This window comes from Vespa velutina, chromosome 10, assembly GCF_912470025.1.
Source record: "Vespa velutina chromosome 10, iVesVel2.1, whole genome shotgun sequence".
In the NCBI taxonomy this organism is placed as follows: Eukaryota; Metazoa; Arthropoda; class Insecta; order Hymenoptera; family Vespidae; genus Vespa; species Vespa velutina.
The window spans coordinates 8,373,409-8,391,746 of NC_062197.1; the positions used below are offsets into that span (position 1 = coordinate 8,373,409).

Below are 18,338 nucleotides of genomic sequence, written 5' to 3' on the forward strand. Positions count from 1 at the left end.
CTAAGAAAACGTGATTTTCTTCCTTTAAATATTAAAAATATTAATTAAATTATATATATATATATTATATATATATTATATATACATATACATATATATATAACTATACTTTAAAATTCCGTCTTAAGAAATTACACCGATTTATACTCTCTTTTTACGAAATCGGAAAATATAATGACATTAGAATCATATAATTATGTATATATAAACGCAAACGCGCGGAAAGATTGATACTTATTTATAAGATTGAAAAAAAAAAAAAAAAAAAAATAAAAAAGAAAATAATCACATTTCCATCGAATAAGTTCTATTAGCGTCCATAAAATCGACGAAAAAAAAATATGTTTATCAACCTTCTTGGCGAGCTGCCACAAAATTACAAATACACGTGCGTTGAGTACAAATATGTGTTATCGATGTTATCATAAAATTTATCTCACATATTAACAAATCGCATTCACATTTATTTCCGGAAGATAACGTGTTTATCTTTTACCTGTACAAATGAAAAAATAAATAAATAAAAATAAAACTTTGAATAAGTTATCTTCCTAATCATTTTGAAATGTCGTTATTAAAATAAAAAGATTATAAAGAAAATGTTGTAATCTAAGATAAGATAATAATCATAATGTTGTCGCGTAGTCATCGAAAGTGAATATCATTGAAACAATGAAGGATTTTGGTATTACACATGTCTTATTATTGTAAAGCGTCCCAGAAATCTATCAGTTGCGTCAATTACGTGGCGCGCCAAATGCATTACGTCCTGTCGGTCTTTATCTCGAATGATTAACGACTTTTGGTAAAAGGATATTTCCGTAACCAAGAAAAAGGGGGTCAACGGTACGTATTTTAAACTACGTTATATTTCTTCTTTCTCGCTACTCCCCTACCACTGCGCAAATATTTCATGAACTGCTTCGATTAATTGAGGAAAACGGATGAAGACGTCTAGTTCGTCGAACTTATAAATGTTTTCCTGTTTTCTTCTTATCGAGACTAATTTTATTTTCTGGATGCTGATCATCTGTAAGATAAAGCCGAAGATATGTATTCTAAGATCAAAAATCCCGCGTTTCTTTCGTTCGGTTTGGATCGGCTTCGATTAAATATAACGAAGCGTTAATAATTTTCATATTAGCTACTAGATGGCGCATAATTCGATGTAACGGACACTTTAAATTTCCACGGTTTCTTTGTAAAGAGAAGCTTCAATCAGTGCGCTTTTGATCTGTAACTAGTGAAGTAAAGTTTTGTGTGTCTCCAATTTCGTTCATATCTGTGCAAGAGATTTATTTCGAAAATTCATTGTAATGGCTAAATATTGTCCACTGGATCCTATGTATTAAGAAAGATATAATAGTTCATTGTTTGAAGTAGTTTTTCGGTATTGTATTCCTTCTACGAGCTATTATCTATATGCTAGACGCACATTGAAATAATCCTTTTACTGTTAATTTCCCTTTTGTCCTTGACAATAAAATGTCATTTTCTTATAATAATGCGATGAAAAAGAATGGTATTTTTTATACAAATGTTAGTTGTCAGTGCTTACTAATTGAAAATGTAAATAGCTGAGTGCTAACAAGAATACAGAATAGACACGATTTTTTGGTGTGTGACTTATCAAGGGCTTTGCTTCTTGGATATGAAGGGACAAGTACAAGCCGCACGGGAGAGGTTAGGTAAGTAATTGAATAGAAATTAATCGTTTACGTGATTCTTTTAACACTTGATTCATACTCGATGCGTCGACAAAAAATTGTGTATTTCTTCTTTTTTATGTTTTCAAGTAAAATCTTCAATATGATAATCAGATTTTGCAAGTAATTATACATAAAAAATAAATTTTTAATTAATTTTGAGTAATATATCGGTTATTTCTTAACGCGATTATTAAAACCTTCTTCATATAATGCAAGCTATGTACTTCTTAAATTCAGATAAGTAAATTATATATTGTTCATTAGGTGGCTTTAGCAGTAACAGCTATTATTCTAGTTCGGCAGATCATGTTTCTGATATTCAACGTATCGTCCCAATTTCCAATTATGAACTACAATTAGATGATTCTGCAGTTGTAACAGAGGTCGATAACAAAGTTAAAACAAAATTGCTCTCTATATGGAATAATGTGAAATATGGTATGTATTTAGGAAAATAGTTAAATAATATATTAACTATTATATTATAAATAACATATTGTTAGAAGTATACATTTTCTTTTAATTTTTTAGGATGGACTGTAAAAATAAAAACAAACTTTTCAAAAGAATCTCCAGTATGGTTGCTCGGACAGAGATATCCCAAACAGTTGGAAGATACTCTAGAAAAAGCTTCCGATGCTCTCTCAGGATTAGGAACTGGAAGCGAAGTGTCATTAGCAATAGATGCTGCTAGTATGAAGAAGGAATCGAAGGATTTAAGAGAGACTTCGTCTCTCGTCTATGGTTAACTTATAGAAGAGAATTTCCAAATTTAAGAGGATCTACTTTTACTACAGATTGTGGCTGGGGTTGTATGCTACGTAGCGGACAAATGATGATGGCGCAAGCATTAGTTTATCATTTTCTAGGACGAGGTATTGATTTTATTGTTATTAATATAACTTTCTTATTATAATATAAAATTTTAAATAAATATTTTCTATACAGATTGGAGGTGGTATCCGGATCAAACAATTAAAACAGATGAACAAAAGGAAGAAGAGATGAAACATCGTATGATTATAAAATGGTTTGGAGACCAGCCAGGACCTCATTCTCCTCTTTCTATTCATAAACTAGTGTCACTTGGTGCACAATCGGGGAAACAAGTAGGAGATTGGTATGGGCCTGGGTCAGTTGCACATCTTTTAAGCCAAGCAGTAAAATCTGCGGCTGAAACTCACAGGGAATTTAGTAATTTGTGCGTCTATGTTGCTCAAGACTGTGCAGGTATATAGGATTAGATATTATATTGATAATTTTATTCTAACACTATAACCATTTATGTTATCATTGTATTTCTTTTTGTTGTACAGTCTATTTGGATGATGTTAAAAAATTATGCGAAACTCCAAATGAATGCTGGAGGTCTCTTGTATTACTAGTACCTTTAAGACTTGGTACTGATAAGTTAAATCCGACTTACATACCATGTTTGACAAGGTTGTTGGAGTTAGAATTTTGCATTGGTATCATTGGTGGACGTCCTAGACATTCTCTTTATTTCATTGGTTATCAAGAAGATAAATTGATACATTTAGATCCACATTATTGTCAAGAAAGCGTAGATATGTCAAAAGAAACGTTTTCCTTATCGACATTCCATTGTACCTCGCCTAGAAAAATGGTACTTTCCAAAATGGATCCTAGTTGTTGCATTGGATTTTACATACACGATAAAAATTCCTTTGACGAATTTGTAACTAAAATCGAAAATGTAAGTTTAATTTAATAAGTATGAAAGAATGTTATTATGCAATTGTTTAATTTATAATTACACTTTTATTTTCCACACGAATAAACAAAAAAAATAATGAACTGATATTTAAGAATAGCCGGAAAGTAAATTTGATATGAATTTATTTGTGCTGAGTGCCTTTTTTTGTTTATTATAGGTTCTGATGCCGCAAACCCAGAAAACAGATTATCCAATGTTCTTATTTTGCGAAGGAAGTGGGGAGGAATTACAAGAAAACATAGAGGTCGGAGAAAATCCATTGCCGTCGACAACTCTATTTGTACGACCCGGTGCATTCGAAGATCATTATGAGTTCGAGGAATTTGAACTCATATGTATAGAAAATAAAAGCAAATAGAAATTCAATGTACTTAAAAATACTAACAACGTAGTTCTTACGCAATGTACGTACTACAGTTCGCAACATTTGTAATCCTTCGGTCATTCGTCCAATATTCGTAAGTGATAAATTCAACATATAGTATTACTTATAAATCGAACACACATCCCGTTGTGTTTTTTATTACTAGTTTAAGTGTTATTAAGGGTTTAAGATGTAATGCGGCCACAAATTGTGGGCGAAGTTTTTGAAGACAAGATCTCATAGTATGTCAGAATGGGAGCTGATGTAAATGCGTTGGACCACTTATTTCTAAGCGTGAAAAGAAGTTTAAGCCGACCATCTCTTCTGTGATGGTTACGATTAAACGATGCAGTGATCTGTAATAAGTATTAACAAAGGCACAAGTTTTTTTACTTTGTTACGTGATCTCAGAATCATTGCTTCCTTTTTGTTTGTCGTTCTTCTTTTTCCTTTTTTTGCAACGAAGGTAAAACTTAATTTTGTAGGAAAATTATGATTATCGAAGCTGGTATTAAATATATGAGAGAATATTTATTGTTTCGTTCATATAATATATAAGATGATTTTCACTTGCGTAGATCGCAAGTACGAATACATTTTGCTATTAATAGCAATTTGTATGCATAAGCGTTTCTCAATTTCTTGAGTAACCTGTTCCTGTAAATACAACACAAGAAATATACATATATAACAATAGCCTCTAAGTCCACACAAGTAAATACACTTGTCTATATGTATGATTTATTTGTTACGTATGATTTATTGTTTTATCTTTTTTTTTATAGATTATTAATAATTTCTCCAACACCAATATTTAAACTATTTATTTATTTATTTATTTTTCCAACATTGGAATTAATATAATTACTGATTAACAATTATTATTAAAATCAAACCACTGAATAATTTTAGAGCGTTGTCTGTTGAAGTAATCTGTCTGATTTACAAAATGTTAGCAAGAAACTCATCAATAATTAAAAGACTTTAACTTAATGAACCTATTCCATATATTTATTTTCTATAATTCCGTTATTCGTTAAATGAATTAAAACTGGCTTATGCCGACTCATTATAATAATTAACTCTATGTATAGCACTAGTTTTAAGTTTTCATTAAGATTTTGCACGTATCACATTTCGGTATATAAATTAAGTAATTACGTTATGGAAAATAAATGATGTATCACAAGAGTTTTGTTGATCTTTTATAATGTTGAGATAATGATTGAGAAAGAGAAAGAGAAATTGTACGCAAGACTTAGGAATCTGTGTGCATGGGATATATATACATAATATATTACACTGTTGAATATATATATTCATTGGAAATTGATTTGTTAAGAAGATTATAAATAAAATTGAGCGAGACATATAAACTTTATCTAATTTTTTTAATGGCACTCGTTGTGTTAATAATATTAAGGTTTCTACGTAACTATAAATTTATTTTTATCATATCTCATAATAATACACAAGCGCCCTAAAAACTTTTAATATATATATTTTCATACTTCCGTGAAAGCTATAGAACTATATTCACCTTGCTATTTCGCTTTCTCTCGCTTCGAGTTCCTTTCTTTGCTGAGATGGACAGCGAGCGGAAGAAGGAAGAGAGAAGAAGATTCATAAGTCTATATTATATATATCTATATATATATATATATATATATAATATATATATATATATATCTATATAATAAATAGTTTTAATGCTAGTATATACATACATATATATGTGCATCAATTTATTTACAATTAAAGCTAAGCTTACAAAAAGATTTTAATTTTGATGTAGTTGATAATATTTTTTTACTTGTACTTTTGTGTTCAAATCAAATTTGGTAATGTCAAAACGTACGAGATATACTTATCTCAATCTTTCAGTCTATGTTATATTATTATATTATCAAAATGATAAGTGACAAAAAAAGAAAAAATATATATTACATCGATAATATCAACGATATATAATATCGAAAATACAATTAATTATCATAGATGTATGATACATGTAGATATTGGCAATATTTACAAATGTGCGTATATTTTGTATCGAATGTAAAAATGTTTAAACGGAAACTAAAATTTTCAATGCAATTATTTAACTAAGAAGTCCCATTTTTCCTTTTTTTTTCTTTAGGGTAAGAAATATTATAAAAATTGTTAACACATTCCCTTGATCGAAGGCCATATGTCATCGGTGGTGTCACCTCGAAAATTCTTAAGTATTCCAAGGTTACAATAAAAATCTACCCACGGTTTGGTCTTTGCAGAATATTCTTTCTAATCTTCTATGCACTACTTCGGTTTGTCGTCCTCTCTTTGGCTAAGTGATTCACCAGTCACATCGTCTTTACCCTATATATACATACATATACACACACAAGCACGCAACACTATACATATTAGAAGATGTTAATAATAGATCACCTTGAGTATTATTCGATGCTAAACGTACGTATGTGCAGATATACGACAAGGTAAAGCATATAATCGCGTTCTTATATAATAGAATAGCTAAAATGAGTATAACAAACAAGTATATAACGTGATAATTATCTTCTATTAATCACTATACCACGACTAGCAAGATCCATTTTGAATGTACGATTTTTTCATTGTTTAACTTACCGGTACTTTGGGATCATTAAATCCCTATATTGTAAAGTCCTTCCGCTTGGCAAATGGACCCACCTATTCTTCACACGATTTTAAAATCACGGCTGTAGGTACGATTAGGTTCAGTACAAGATTTGCTGGTTGAATTCTTTGCAGTTTTTCGCTTGAGTCAACGTTCTTGGGAATCCTGTAAACAACATCACGTCGTCGTTCGAATTTAATTTCATTGCAATTGCTAAAAAGCATAATTAATTTCAAGGAACACCTAAGCTACTATGCCTTACAACAATCTAATAGGCCAATTATGATCTCCTACAGCTTCAATTTCTTTTCTCGATTAAAGAAATCATCGTTTCGTCTGGGACGAAACTTCCACTGTCCAGATATTTCTTCACCTCTTTGCCTAATTCTGTCAGAAGAAAGATAGTAATTTAATTATTAGCACGTTCGCATACATTAACCGGAAGTTAGTACATACACAGACACATATATATTATGTAAGTATATGTATTTGTATTAAATCGATTTACTAACCATTAAAACAAATAATATATATTTAATAATAATTTAATAATATTATATTTATACTCTAATAGCCTTTATATAGTATTCTATCCTATACAGATATGCTCCATATATCTTATAAACAATAATATAATATATATACAGAATAGATCATAAATCACTTGACAAAAATGTCTTATTCTTGTAAATAGGTTTAAAAAAAAAAATATATATATATATATATTATCTAATTTTACTATATTGTTATAATAAATATATATAGCTTTTTATTAAATAAAAATATTAGAACTATTAAAAAAACTATATATATATTTATATAACATTTTTTAATAATTTCATGACATTATAACGCTATATAATATTATTATAGATCGATATAATAAAAATATTTTGTTAACTTAGATCACTTTTATTATTACTCAGCTTATAAAATACATATGTATTGTATAACGAGTACGCGTACAAGTAGAAAATCATGTGATATGTATGACGAGAAGTAGAAAAAGACATCGTATGATCAGCCATCAGTGTGAAACAACCATAATACGTTAGTCGTTAAATCATAAAAAAATATCAAACAATAGACGATGATCGTTAAAAATCATTATTACCATAAAAAGCTTTAGATCTAGATCGTGATCTAGCTTCGTTTTTCACAATGAGATAATTTCGTAATGTTAAAATAATGAATCATATTTTTTCGTCAGTTTTTTTCTTCCTTTTTACTTGATATCAATATTATTTTACGAAAGTTTTTATACGAATTATCAATGCGACCTTTGCTATTAACTTTTTATTTTCGTCGACAGCATGATGCGGTACAAAGTATAATATAAAGAAAAAGATAATCAATCGTACGAATATTCTCTCTCTCTTTCTCGATATCAATGTCGTTTAATTTTCTAAATGAGAATGATTAATGTTAGAGAAATCTAAGAAACCGTTACGAGACGTTTTAATTAACAAATATACAACGTAACGATTTCACTATGTCGAAATCTAGTTCGATTCACGTACGCACGCATGTATGTATATATACTATTATATATAATACCCTACTATATATATATATATATATATACATATACATAACACATATATATATATATATATATATATACATATATATACATAACATTCGTTTACATGCACATAGATGTCTCGTGTTACATTGAAAATAGATTGACGTGCTGTGCCATTGATTACCCTTTCGCAATTTTTAATGAACGAACTTGTTACGATCGGGGTGCAGCATTTATAAGAGCGACAAGCTAACGAACGGTGCTATATATAGAATATTTAAAAAAAGAAAAGAAAGAGAGAAAGAAAGAAAATATTTTTAATTTTATAACGAAAACATGGAATAGTCGTTAAGCTGATCAACAAAATTGTTTAGCACTTATAATTAGTCGCTTGATTGTCGATTTGATTAGAAACTTAATACAATATTTATGCAAACGAGCGAATAAGAAATCGATTACATAATTAAAATGATTATTCACTTTGTTTATAAACTTTTTAATTGTCAATTTATAATTGCAGCTTATATATATTCTTCTTTGTAAAAACTTACCCGCAGAAATATCACGTACTGTTTAAAATACCACGTACTGTTCAGAGCTGGAAAGAAGTCCCGCGGAAGGAATATGAGGCTAATTGGTCAGAATGGAAGGAGACACCCTTCTTTCAGACACATTTTCGGCTCTATCATGCTATTTGCGGAAAAAGTCACACATACTAATTAGTCGATAATGACGTATACAATGAATAAGATGTATCAAGAACAAATGAGACGGAGCGAAAATGAATTAATATCGAACCATTGATGTAGCCCTGAATTACAGAGAGTTAGTTATTAACATAACGAAACGATATTCTTACTTTTTTTGTTTTCAATATTTAATTGTAAATACGGAAATCTTACTACTATGTGTAGTGTATCATAAGAGCCGAATAGTAGGGATTATGGGAGTATCAAAGGTGCGTGTGGGATGGACTTCCAGAGTAACCCCTCTTGCCCTTGTTTTGTCCAGCGAGCTTCTTTCCAGCTCTGAACAATACATAAAGCTAGAAAAAAAACGATTGATAAATATCGACGATCGCGTTATGTAATAACGAATCGTTAAAATACCCACAAGCGAATAGACAAAAATGCAATTTCTTGATAGAAAGCCAAGATCAACGAATAAAAATTGTCGTCCATCGACCCACTCTCAACTCATTAAACATTTAATTCTTTTAAGGTATCTAATGTTATCTCTTACGATATCTGAAAGTTACACGCCCATTGATCTTGCGAATTATTTTAATTTGATTCAAAAGATTACGACAAACGACATCGATTGACGACGTTGCAAGTAAAAAGTACATATATATATATATATATATATATATATATATATATATATTATATATTAGGGGGACCGGAGCTTTCTTAAATTAAATTCAAACGAATAAATTTTTAACAAGTTTTATTTTTGATCACAATCAAATATCGACATACGCAGAAATGACATCACTTTTGGTCCCTCTAATATTATATATGGTGTGTGTGGTGTATGTATTATTTTGTGATAACATTGTACATATTATAATGGCCATAAGGAAAAAATAGATGACGCAATATTATAATCGACTTTTTTCCTCCTTAAAGAAATAACGTGTTTTTCGAAAATGCAAAAGAATCAATAAGTTGATGGATAGTTAACCTCAAAAAAAAATCAGAAAAATGAATTTTCTAAAATATTCAATGAGAGGAATAAAAAGATTAATTAAAATCGAGAATTCGAAATATGAATAAGTCAATGTAGACTCGAGTCGATTTGTATCTTTCGTAATTTCAGTTGGTAAGGAAGGGGATGAACGATCGATACGAGAAAAGTAGTCGAAAGGGGTAGTTAGAGCGGCTCGATGACAACTTTATTTCTTCGTTTCGTTCGTCTCATTTATTTTTTTTTTTTGTTCTACATACACAGAAACTTACATATACGTACCTGTATATTCTTCACGTGCAAACGTAATTTGTCACCACTGGAAATATGCATTATGTTGAAAAATGTTCGATGATCCTTAAGGAGATCGTACCTTTTCCGGAAGCAGGGGCACCAAGTATGACGGCCCTGAAGGCCGCAGCCTTGGAAAAACAACACGTGGATAACGCTACCATTAAATCTATCCTCTCTAAAAGTCGTTCTAAACGTCGACGACGTTCCTCCTCCTTCCTTGTTTTATAATACATCGTGTCTTCGCGTTCGCTACGGTTCGTTTAAATTCGTGAAAACTCGGTCAATTTCGTTCTAGATTCGGTTCTAGCTTCGTATCATTGTTTCGGCCAACCTCGTACACGTTCCGATTTTTCTTCCTTCTAACCTATGATATGCACATTTTCTATATAACTCATTGTTCAATCGCCATCAACGAATCCTCGTAGACGCGAGACACGATTGATAGACGCAATAGAAACATATTCCCACCACTGAATTATTTACGAGAGGCAGAGACTATCAGTATAGAGCAACGATTCATTCATAGGCGATACGCTTTTATTATTGTGTGATCGTTCTCTCCGCTAGTTTACTTACTTAAGTATCGTCTACAAATTTTTTGTCCCAAAGATAAGAAAAGCATATACTATGATCTATCTTCTTTCTTCTAATTTGTGATTTCTCTACTTTCAATATGATCATATTCTTTGTAATATTCAAATATCAATATTTTTTTCTCTTTTTTTTAACCCTTTGCAAACGGTACGGTTTGAAGTCAAGCTTTTGCGAGACTGAGCCGTTATCGCGGGGTAGTCGTTTGAAATAGCCAGTGCACATATGAGTTTATCGGCCATAGTGACGTGATTACGTGGACAGTCTTTTCGGCCATCAATTGTTTTTGTCAAACGTATGTGTGAATTCTTCGATCAAATTGATTATTTATATAGAGCGCAACGGTAGTCCGCAAAGGGATAATTATCAGATCTTTGTTATATTATACTTGATAATTCCTTTTCTTATCATTATATGTACAAGATCAAAAGTTTTCCTTTAAAATATCTTAGATCGTTGCAAACAATTGCTACAGAAATGTAAATGAAATAGGTAAGATTACATTTAAAATTTTGCCATCTGGAAAGTATTGCAAAAATATTCAATTAATTTATTGACAAAGTAGCACTTTATTCATATGAAAAAGTAATACAACGTTAGGGCCTGTGCCGGTTTCTTTTATTTTTCTTCTTTTTTTTTTTTTTGAATTTATCAAAAGCGTGTATGTATAACGAGACAATAATTAAAAGGCCTTATCCATTAAAACAGAGGTCGTTAGATTGGCCTTTCCGAGGCCGCTTTTCCCAGCCAACACCACAGCGATCGTCACTCCTTAACTCGATGATGCAAATAATCCTTTCTTTTCATACTCTTCACATACTATATATGTATATATACGTGTTGAATTTGTTTTTCATTATTATTGAATAAAGTTTATACATATAAGAGTACTACTGAACAAGGAGGACGAACGTTAGTGTGGGGGAGAGAGGGAAAACAAATTCTCCTCTCTTTATATTTAAATAGAGACGTTCAAGTTAGGTTGCGAACTTTGCGGAGCGAATTGCTCATTTATCTTCACATCATAAAATTTCTTTTATTCTTTTCGCTCTCATCGTACCAACATTCTCCCTCCAGCGTTTATTCACTCTCATTATATTGCTCATGATAATATTTGAAAACGCTGGGTAAACATATTTTGAGTAAAGATCAATCGAATAACAGTAATGGGAACCATATCTATTCTTCTCCGACTAAAAGTTTGCACGTCTCTGCATTAAAAACACCATTATGTATGAATTGGGCATACTTATTTATTCATAAACTCTCTTTAACTTTGTAAGCCCATCTTGTGTATGCTACAAGAGTAGTATGTCCCATCATTCCGAACTTCTTTCTATATATCTATTTTTGTAAGATTCTCTTACAATTTGCCACGTACAAACATGTACAACAATCTACGAATATAAATTCTTACATCACAATAGAGACTCTAGGATTTAAGTTTTGATTTTAAACCGTATCTCGGCCGAAGAAGTTATCTTCCTCTTCAAATTTATTATTCATGTCAGGATCATAATTACCTTGAAACCTGGTCATTGAATAATTTCTCCAACGCGACGTTTGAGAGATATTATTATCATAAATTTCCCATTTAAATATCCCATCATATAAAATAAGTAAATTACATTACAACAGCCTTTCACCCTATATTATCGAGTCTCTATTGTATTTTATCATTCTTAAAATATACATATCTATACATTCTGTGATAGTGATTTATCATTCGTGTGGTTTAAGAATCCTCTCTAATGAATACTCAATATTCCTCTTTCTTTTCATTCAGTATATTGCCAGTTTGATCAAATGCAATAAAAGCATAGTTAGTCTAGTGCTACCTTAAGCTATACTTATTTATGTGTACTTAAATGTAAACTAATCATAGCAAAGATGCGTCCTCTTTTGTCCTTAGTTTGTCTTTTTTACTTTCATAATAATCCAATTTAAAATTAATTAATTATTTTCTACGCAAATATTAATAATAAGTCTTAAAATGTTATTTATTGAAACATTTGGTCGACTTTTATTTAAAACAAAAATTTGAAGAAAGCTTTGCTTCATTGCGTTATAAAAAGAAACTATGATTTATGAAGGGGAAAAAAAAAAAAAAAAAAAAAAAAAAAAAAAAAAAGAAAAAAGAAAAAAACATTTGTAAAATGCTATTATCGTAACGAGATAATATTTTTGTCAAGCAAAAGCAAAAGTGAAATAAATTGAATAAATTGGAGGCTTAGATTTCTTAAATCCTGCACGTGTAATTCGATTGTGTTATTAATTCAAATGTCGCGTGTTCCAGTGTGCTATCTAAATATAAATGTATAGAAAGAACGAATGAAGAATCTTCGGCCATTTTACCAGAGCTCTCCATCCTTTTCCTTGGCTGGTACCTCGATTACTCGAGGTTTATCGATTATTCTAGCAGTACGATTTCCTTTTTCCACAATACCAATTATCCACGCTTGATAACCCTCTTGTTCTCTATATCTTTGCAATATGCAGCCGCCTAATAAAAGAAATAAGTAATTTGTAAAGGTCACGATAGTCAATAAATATGACTTACTATTTTAAGCAAAAATTATGATTTAAATTGTAAGAGAATTGACACACTAAAATGCTACAATAGCAAATCAGCATGGGTGTCTCTAAATGTTTATCTACCTGCTTTCTTTAGAGTATTAAACGAAAAATAAATACTCACTGTATTAGCAGGTATACGAGAAATTCTATATAAAAACCTGTTCTCGAGGAAGGCATATAAGAAGCCCGCCGCTTGTTTCAGCAGAATGTCCTTGAAGTAATTGGAACATGTTACCGCAAGCTTTAGCTACCGCTGCCATCTTCGCAATAACAGGTAAATTATGAATAACGAAGGAGACTTCATTTTTCTGGTGTTTTGCGAGGTTTTGTGCATGTCCTAAAAGGCCAAAGCCTGTAACGTCCGTTGCTCCATGTGCATTATATTTATGCATTAATCTCGCAGCTGCAATTTCAAATATATTTATGATACATTCTTATTCTATAAATATTTTAAACAAAGTACATATGTATATATACACAAACACACATATATCATGTATATAACACGATATATGAAATATATTTTTCTCGTAATATACCTATTCTGTTTAATCGAGCCATACTATCCATTGCTCGTTGATAAGCTTTCCTTACATCATCTTCACTAACAACAAGTTTAATTCTATTCCAACGATCAGGTTGGTCCAGCCATTGATGCGCATTTACAGCAACTTGCGTACCAAGAGGTTTTGTTAACACAAGTACATCGCCAACCACTGCATTATCTGGTCTACATATTTTATATGCTTATAATTTTTGTCATAAAAGATCTTTCAATATTATTTGTGTTGCTTCATCTTTTCGTTAAAATGAATACTATAAAATATAATCATCGCAATGAACATACACAAATATCGTTTGGTTGACAAACGGTAGAAGCAACACCACCTATTGTACACCAAGGATTAACAACTGTTTGACCACCAGTAACAGTTGTTCCAGCTTCCAATGCTGAATCTTTAAAACCTCTCATAATTAATGGAACAACAACGTCACGCTCTTTTTCTGTCATTTTTGTACTGACACCCAACAACATTAACATATTGTCACATTCAGTGACTCCCATGGCATATAAATCACTGATGACATTGGCGCATGCAATTTTTCCTGCAAAAATACTCCAATAACAATGATAAAAGAAACTACAAAACAATATTCCTAGAATGTAAAATAAAATTTAAGTATGTCATAAGGCATAATTATAAACATAAATCAAAGAGTTCCATGTTACTCGTATTGATGTATGTCTTACCCATCATATAGGGATCATCGACTAGTGGATAGAAAAAATCTGTTGTTTGTACCAAGCTTAGTCCGCCATGTCTTAAAGGAGTTACGGAAGAATCCATACCAATGCCTGAAACAATAAATATAATGAATTAGGAACAATTTCACAAACCAAAATAAAATCATAAAGAAAAGATATATACTTGTAAGAGAGTTGATACATAGACTGGAGTGCCAATTAAATGCATATCAGTCTGGAAAATCTTTAAACATTTTTCTACCCGTTATTCTTTAGAATACTTTATACATAATTTATTCAATATTAGCAAGGATTCTAGAAATAGTTAGTTCATTAACTAAAAGAATGACGCGCAAAGTTATAGAAATCATTATAAACAATATTTCAAGATATGACTCGTACTTTTATGTCACATAACATTTATAACATTTTAGTATATTATCGCGCCAATAATTCATAAAAAAAGTTGAGAACATCTGTACTTCCGGTAGCGTGGGAGAAAAGAGGCGGGAGATGTGTATTGGCCGCCATATTAAATAGGGCTGGATCGAACATACTCGTCCCCCCAACCCTTTCTATACAATGGAATTTTCCTATTACGATCGATTCTTTAATTCAAATTTTCGAAATTTTTACGACAGTCGAAATTATTTTTCCATTAGATTGGAATAAAATTTTTTATAAGATTCTTAAATAATTGATGATAATAAAATACGAAAATACGAATTCAACGTAGAAAAGTAAGAATCGATAAGACCAAATATAAATTCGCTATAAATGGAATTGAGGAGGAAATAAATCGCAAATAAAATGATCGACGACGGAAGAAGATAGATGTAGAATGTAAAAAAAAAAAAAGAGGCATATCTTCATAGAAATGCAACTCTTACACAATCATGTTCAGCCGCGTGTATTCATAAGTGCACTCAGCGCGGGCGCGTGCTCGCGTGTGTTTAATTACGCATAAGCATAACTCACCGATGCGCGGAATGGCCATATGCATAAAGTGGGCATGTTCATGATCCTGTGCGGCATTATCGTCGGCCTGTAGTCCCTCTAGGAGTTTCCCAAGAACCTCCTGAGGGACTTTACACCCTCATCCTTTTAGGTCGGCGAACCGCGTTAAGCGGAAGGTCGCATCGAGATCATGTGCCACCGGGTCGAACGGCCTGCGCAACGCCAAGGCATTTGGATTACCACCAAGTTCCAGCTGTACGACGGACAGGGCGTCCTGAGCTACCGGGGTTCCCTGTATCTCCGCCATCTTGTCCCAAAATCTCGAAAGAAGACGCGATAGACGGAAAAGAAAAAAAAATCTCTTGATAGGTCTATTAGGTTTTCGAGTTTTCCTTGATAATCTTCTAAGCGACTGCTCTTCTACAGAGTTCTCACACACGTTTACAAACAGACCTACTCAAAGAATCGAAAGACGTAAATTATATGATGTATGGTACGCCGCCGACAGACAGCCACTGCTCGCGATTGACCCTACACGACTATAACCGCCCCGTGGCTGTGAACTCACATCGAACGTGAATTATACTCTACACCGGCGTCGACTAACCGGGATCGTACGCGTCGACAAAATGGACGCGCCTCCAACGTTCACGGAGCTGAGAGAACGCGCAAGGCCACCGTGAGCCCCCACGATGCCCCTACCGTGGCGTTGCACCTTTCTAATTGGTCCTTTCGAATTGGCGCATGCGTATTAATCAACGATCCTTCAGGTCCGTATCTAAAGTATCGTTTCGCCACTGTAACAAAGCCTCCTCACGCTTCATTTTAAACAATATTCTCGACGGTGTTTCTCTCTTCCTTCTTACATATGCTTTACTCATCTAAAGTTCGACCGACGATGGTCGAATTTAGAGAAAGACGCTTGATTTTATGATAAATATTTTTTATTGAAAGCACAGAAATATTTTTAATTTCATTTAATTTCGATTAATTAATAACCCGCGACATAATAGATTAAAGAGGATTCATACAGTATGAAATTATTTGATCATATTCCAAATGTAATCTTACGATTATAATAAGATAAAGATTTTCTTTTTTTGATTTATAAAAATGTTTACGTACTTATTGATACAGATGCTGATTTGAGACTAGAGAAAATACAAAACATGTAAACGTAAGCTATTCTTATACGTTACGATTGCTGATTCGTATTCAGATATACGAGTAACGCCGGTCGATTACATTTGTTATGGAGTGATAGATTTATAAGATTTTATATACCGGAATTAATTTACGTAGGCTCAAGTGTCATTTACCAAAAATGCTAATAAGCTCACATTTTTTTTATCGTCATAACTGATACTTTCATTTCTTTTATGAATATCACGCCAATTACAAGTCCGACGTCTTTGACAGTGGTTCTCAATAATGAAAATTTTTCTGCGTTTTTTATTTTTTTTTGATCCCATTGTTTTCGAGCCGTAACATAAACTATAAAATGATTAGTATTCGAATAAACTCGGTTTTGTGAATATTGACAAAGAAAAGATTAGTCTGATTGTTCTTTTTTTTTTTCTTCTTTCTTTTTTGTTTCATGCAACATTCCATGCTAATAACAATTTTTTTCTTGTTAAACGTTTCCTTTATAAAAGCCATAAAAGATACGTTTAACTTACTTTTTAATTCAGTCACCTTAATACGATTACGATATTCATTGCCGAACTGTCGTTGGCAGAGTGCACTATGCGGGCGATGGTCGTCTTGGAATGCTGCTCGTTCGCCAAGCGATCGTAGAACTTGTCTCTCTCTCTCTCTCTCTCTCTCTCTCGCTCTCTCTCACTCTCTCTTCCTTTGCAATGTTTCCCGCGCAAAATGGCGATAACACTCTGTTCATGCAGAGTTCCAAGAGATCTTTCCATCATGTCGGAGATTATTTACAATCAATCCGACATGTTAAAAGGAATTCTCTTTCATTAACATATTTACATCGGATAGTTCGAAAATCGGTGCTTAAACAAGCAAATTAAATGTTTAATGCCAATTAATTTTATTGAACAATATAAGAAGTAATTTATATTTATTTTTGACTGAATTCGTTATAGTTTGATAGTTTCATTCTATTGTTAGTCATTTCAACGAAGTAACTGCACGAAGAAGAACAAAGTATATATACGTGTAAAAGCTTCCCATTCGGTATTCTTCTGAAATTGCTAAATCGCATACTTTCGATTGATATTTCTATCACGCAACGTGGATTCGCAATATTTTAGTTTTTAATTTACAAGTATTTAGCTATGTAATTTACGAAGTATATTAAAAATAAAAGAAAAACAATAAAAAGAAACATCAAACAGTCGATATCAGGCCGACAGCAATGAAGAAAATATTCAAAGTATAATTATCTATACATAGATACTATCGGCGTTAAGTATGGAAACTTTTTTCATACGAAATCTACCTTACCGATAAGAGTAAAGTAAACCGAAAAGTATAAGACCTTTTGTAATTGATGCTTATCAACATAAGATCAGTCGATAAGGTAGAAAAATATTTTTACACTACAAAATTATAAATATTGAACAGCTTTGTTTAATATAGCATATATATATGTGTATGTATATACATATATAATATAACTATATATATAATATATAATAAATAATATATATATAAAATATATAAATATATAATAAATATATATATATATATATTATTATTACATATATATTACAATATATATATATATATAATATATATATATATATATATATTATATATATATATATATTTGTTCTCTCTCTCCTTTCTTTCTTTTCCTACATAAAATAATATCAATTAATTATTTTATCCTTCTAAAAAAAATCTCTAAATAGAAAAAACTGATATCTACCGAAGGATCATCGTTATTCAGTTCCTTTTTTCAAATTTGGATAAAATGATCCTTAGAACTTTATTCCTTTTTCCTTATTCGAAGATTCTTTGAATCCATCGTCAACGTCCAGTG

At 31.4% G+C, this 18,338-nt stretch overlaps 2 protein-coding genes and 1 pseudogene across 2 annotated transcripts; 1 reads left to right on the plus strand and 2 right to left on the minus strand.

Moving 5' to 3' along the window:
* Positions 1–1,137: 1,137 nt before the first annotated feature.
* Positions 1,138–3,922, plus strand: LOC124952608 (cysteine protease ATG4D). The gene is given in 7 exon segments (XM_047502722.1): positions 1,138–1,688; positions 1,974–2,147; positions 2,241–2,402; positions 2,405–2,584; positions 2,658–2,939; positions 3,026–3,426; positions 3,605–3,922. Coding segments are annotated over 7 exon segments (1,437 nt in total). The 5' UTR covers positions 1,138–1,651; the 3' UTR covers positions 3,806–3,922.
* Positions 3,923–5,531: 1,609 nt separating this feature from the next.
* LOC124952248 lies at positions 5,532–10,193 on the minus strand (annotated as a pseudogene).
* A 907-nt stretch (positions 10,194–11,100) lies between these two features.
* On the minus strand, positions 11,101–16,275 carry LOC124952609 (inactive selenide, water dikinase-like protein). The gene is given in 7 exon segments (XM_047502723.1): positions 11,101–13,027; positions 13,030–13,054; positions 13,287–13,531; positions 13,668–13,874; positions 13,972–14,235; positions 14,381–14,485; positions 15,353–16,275. Coding segments are annotated over 7 exon segments (1,257 nt in total). The 5' UTR covers positions 15,639–16,275; the 3' UTR covers positions 11,101–12,902.
* Between the last annotated feature and the right edge of the window lie 2,063 nt (positions 16,276–18,338).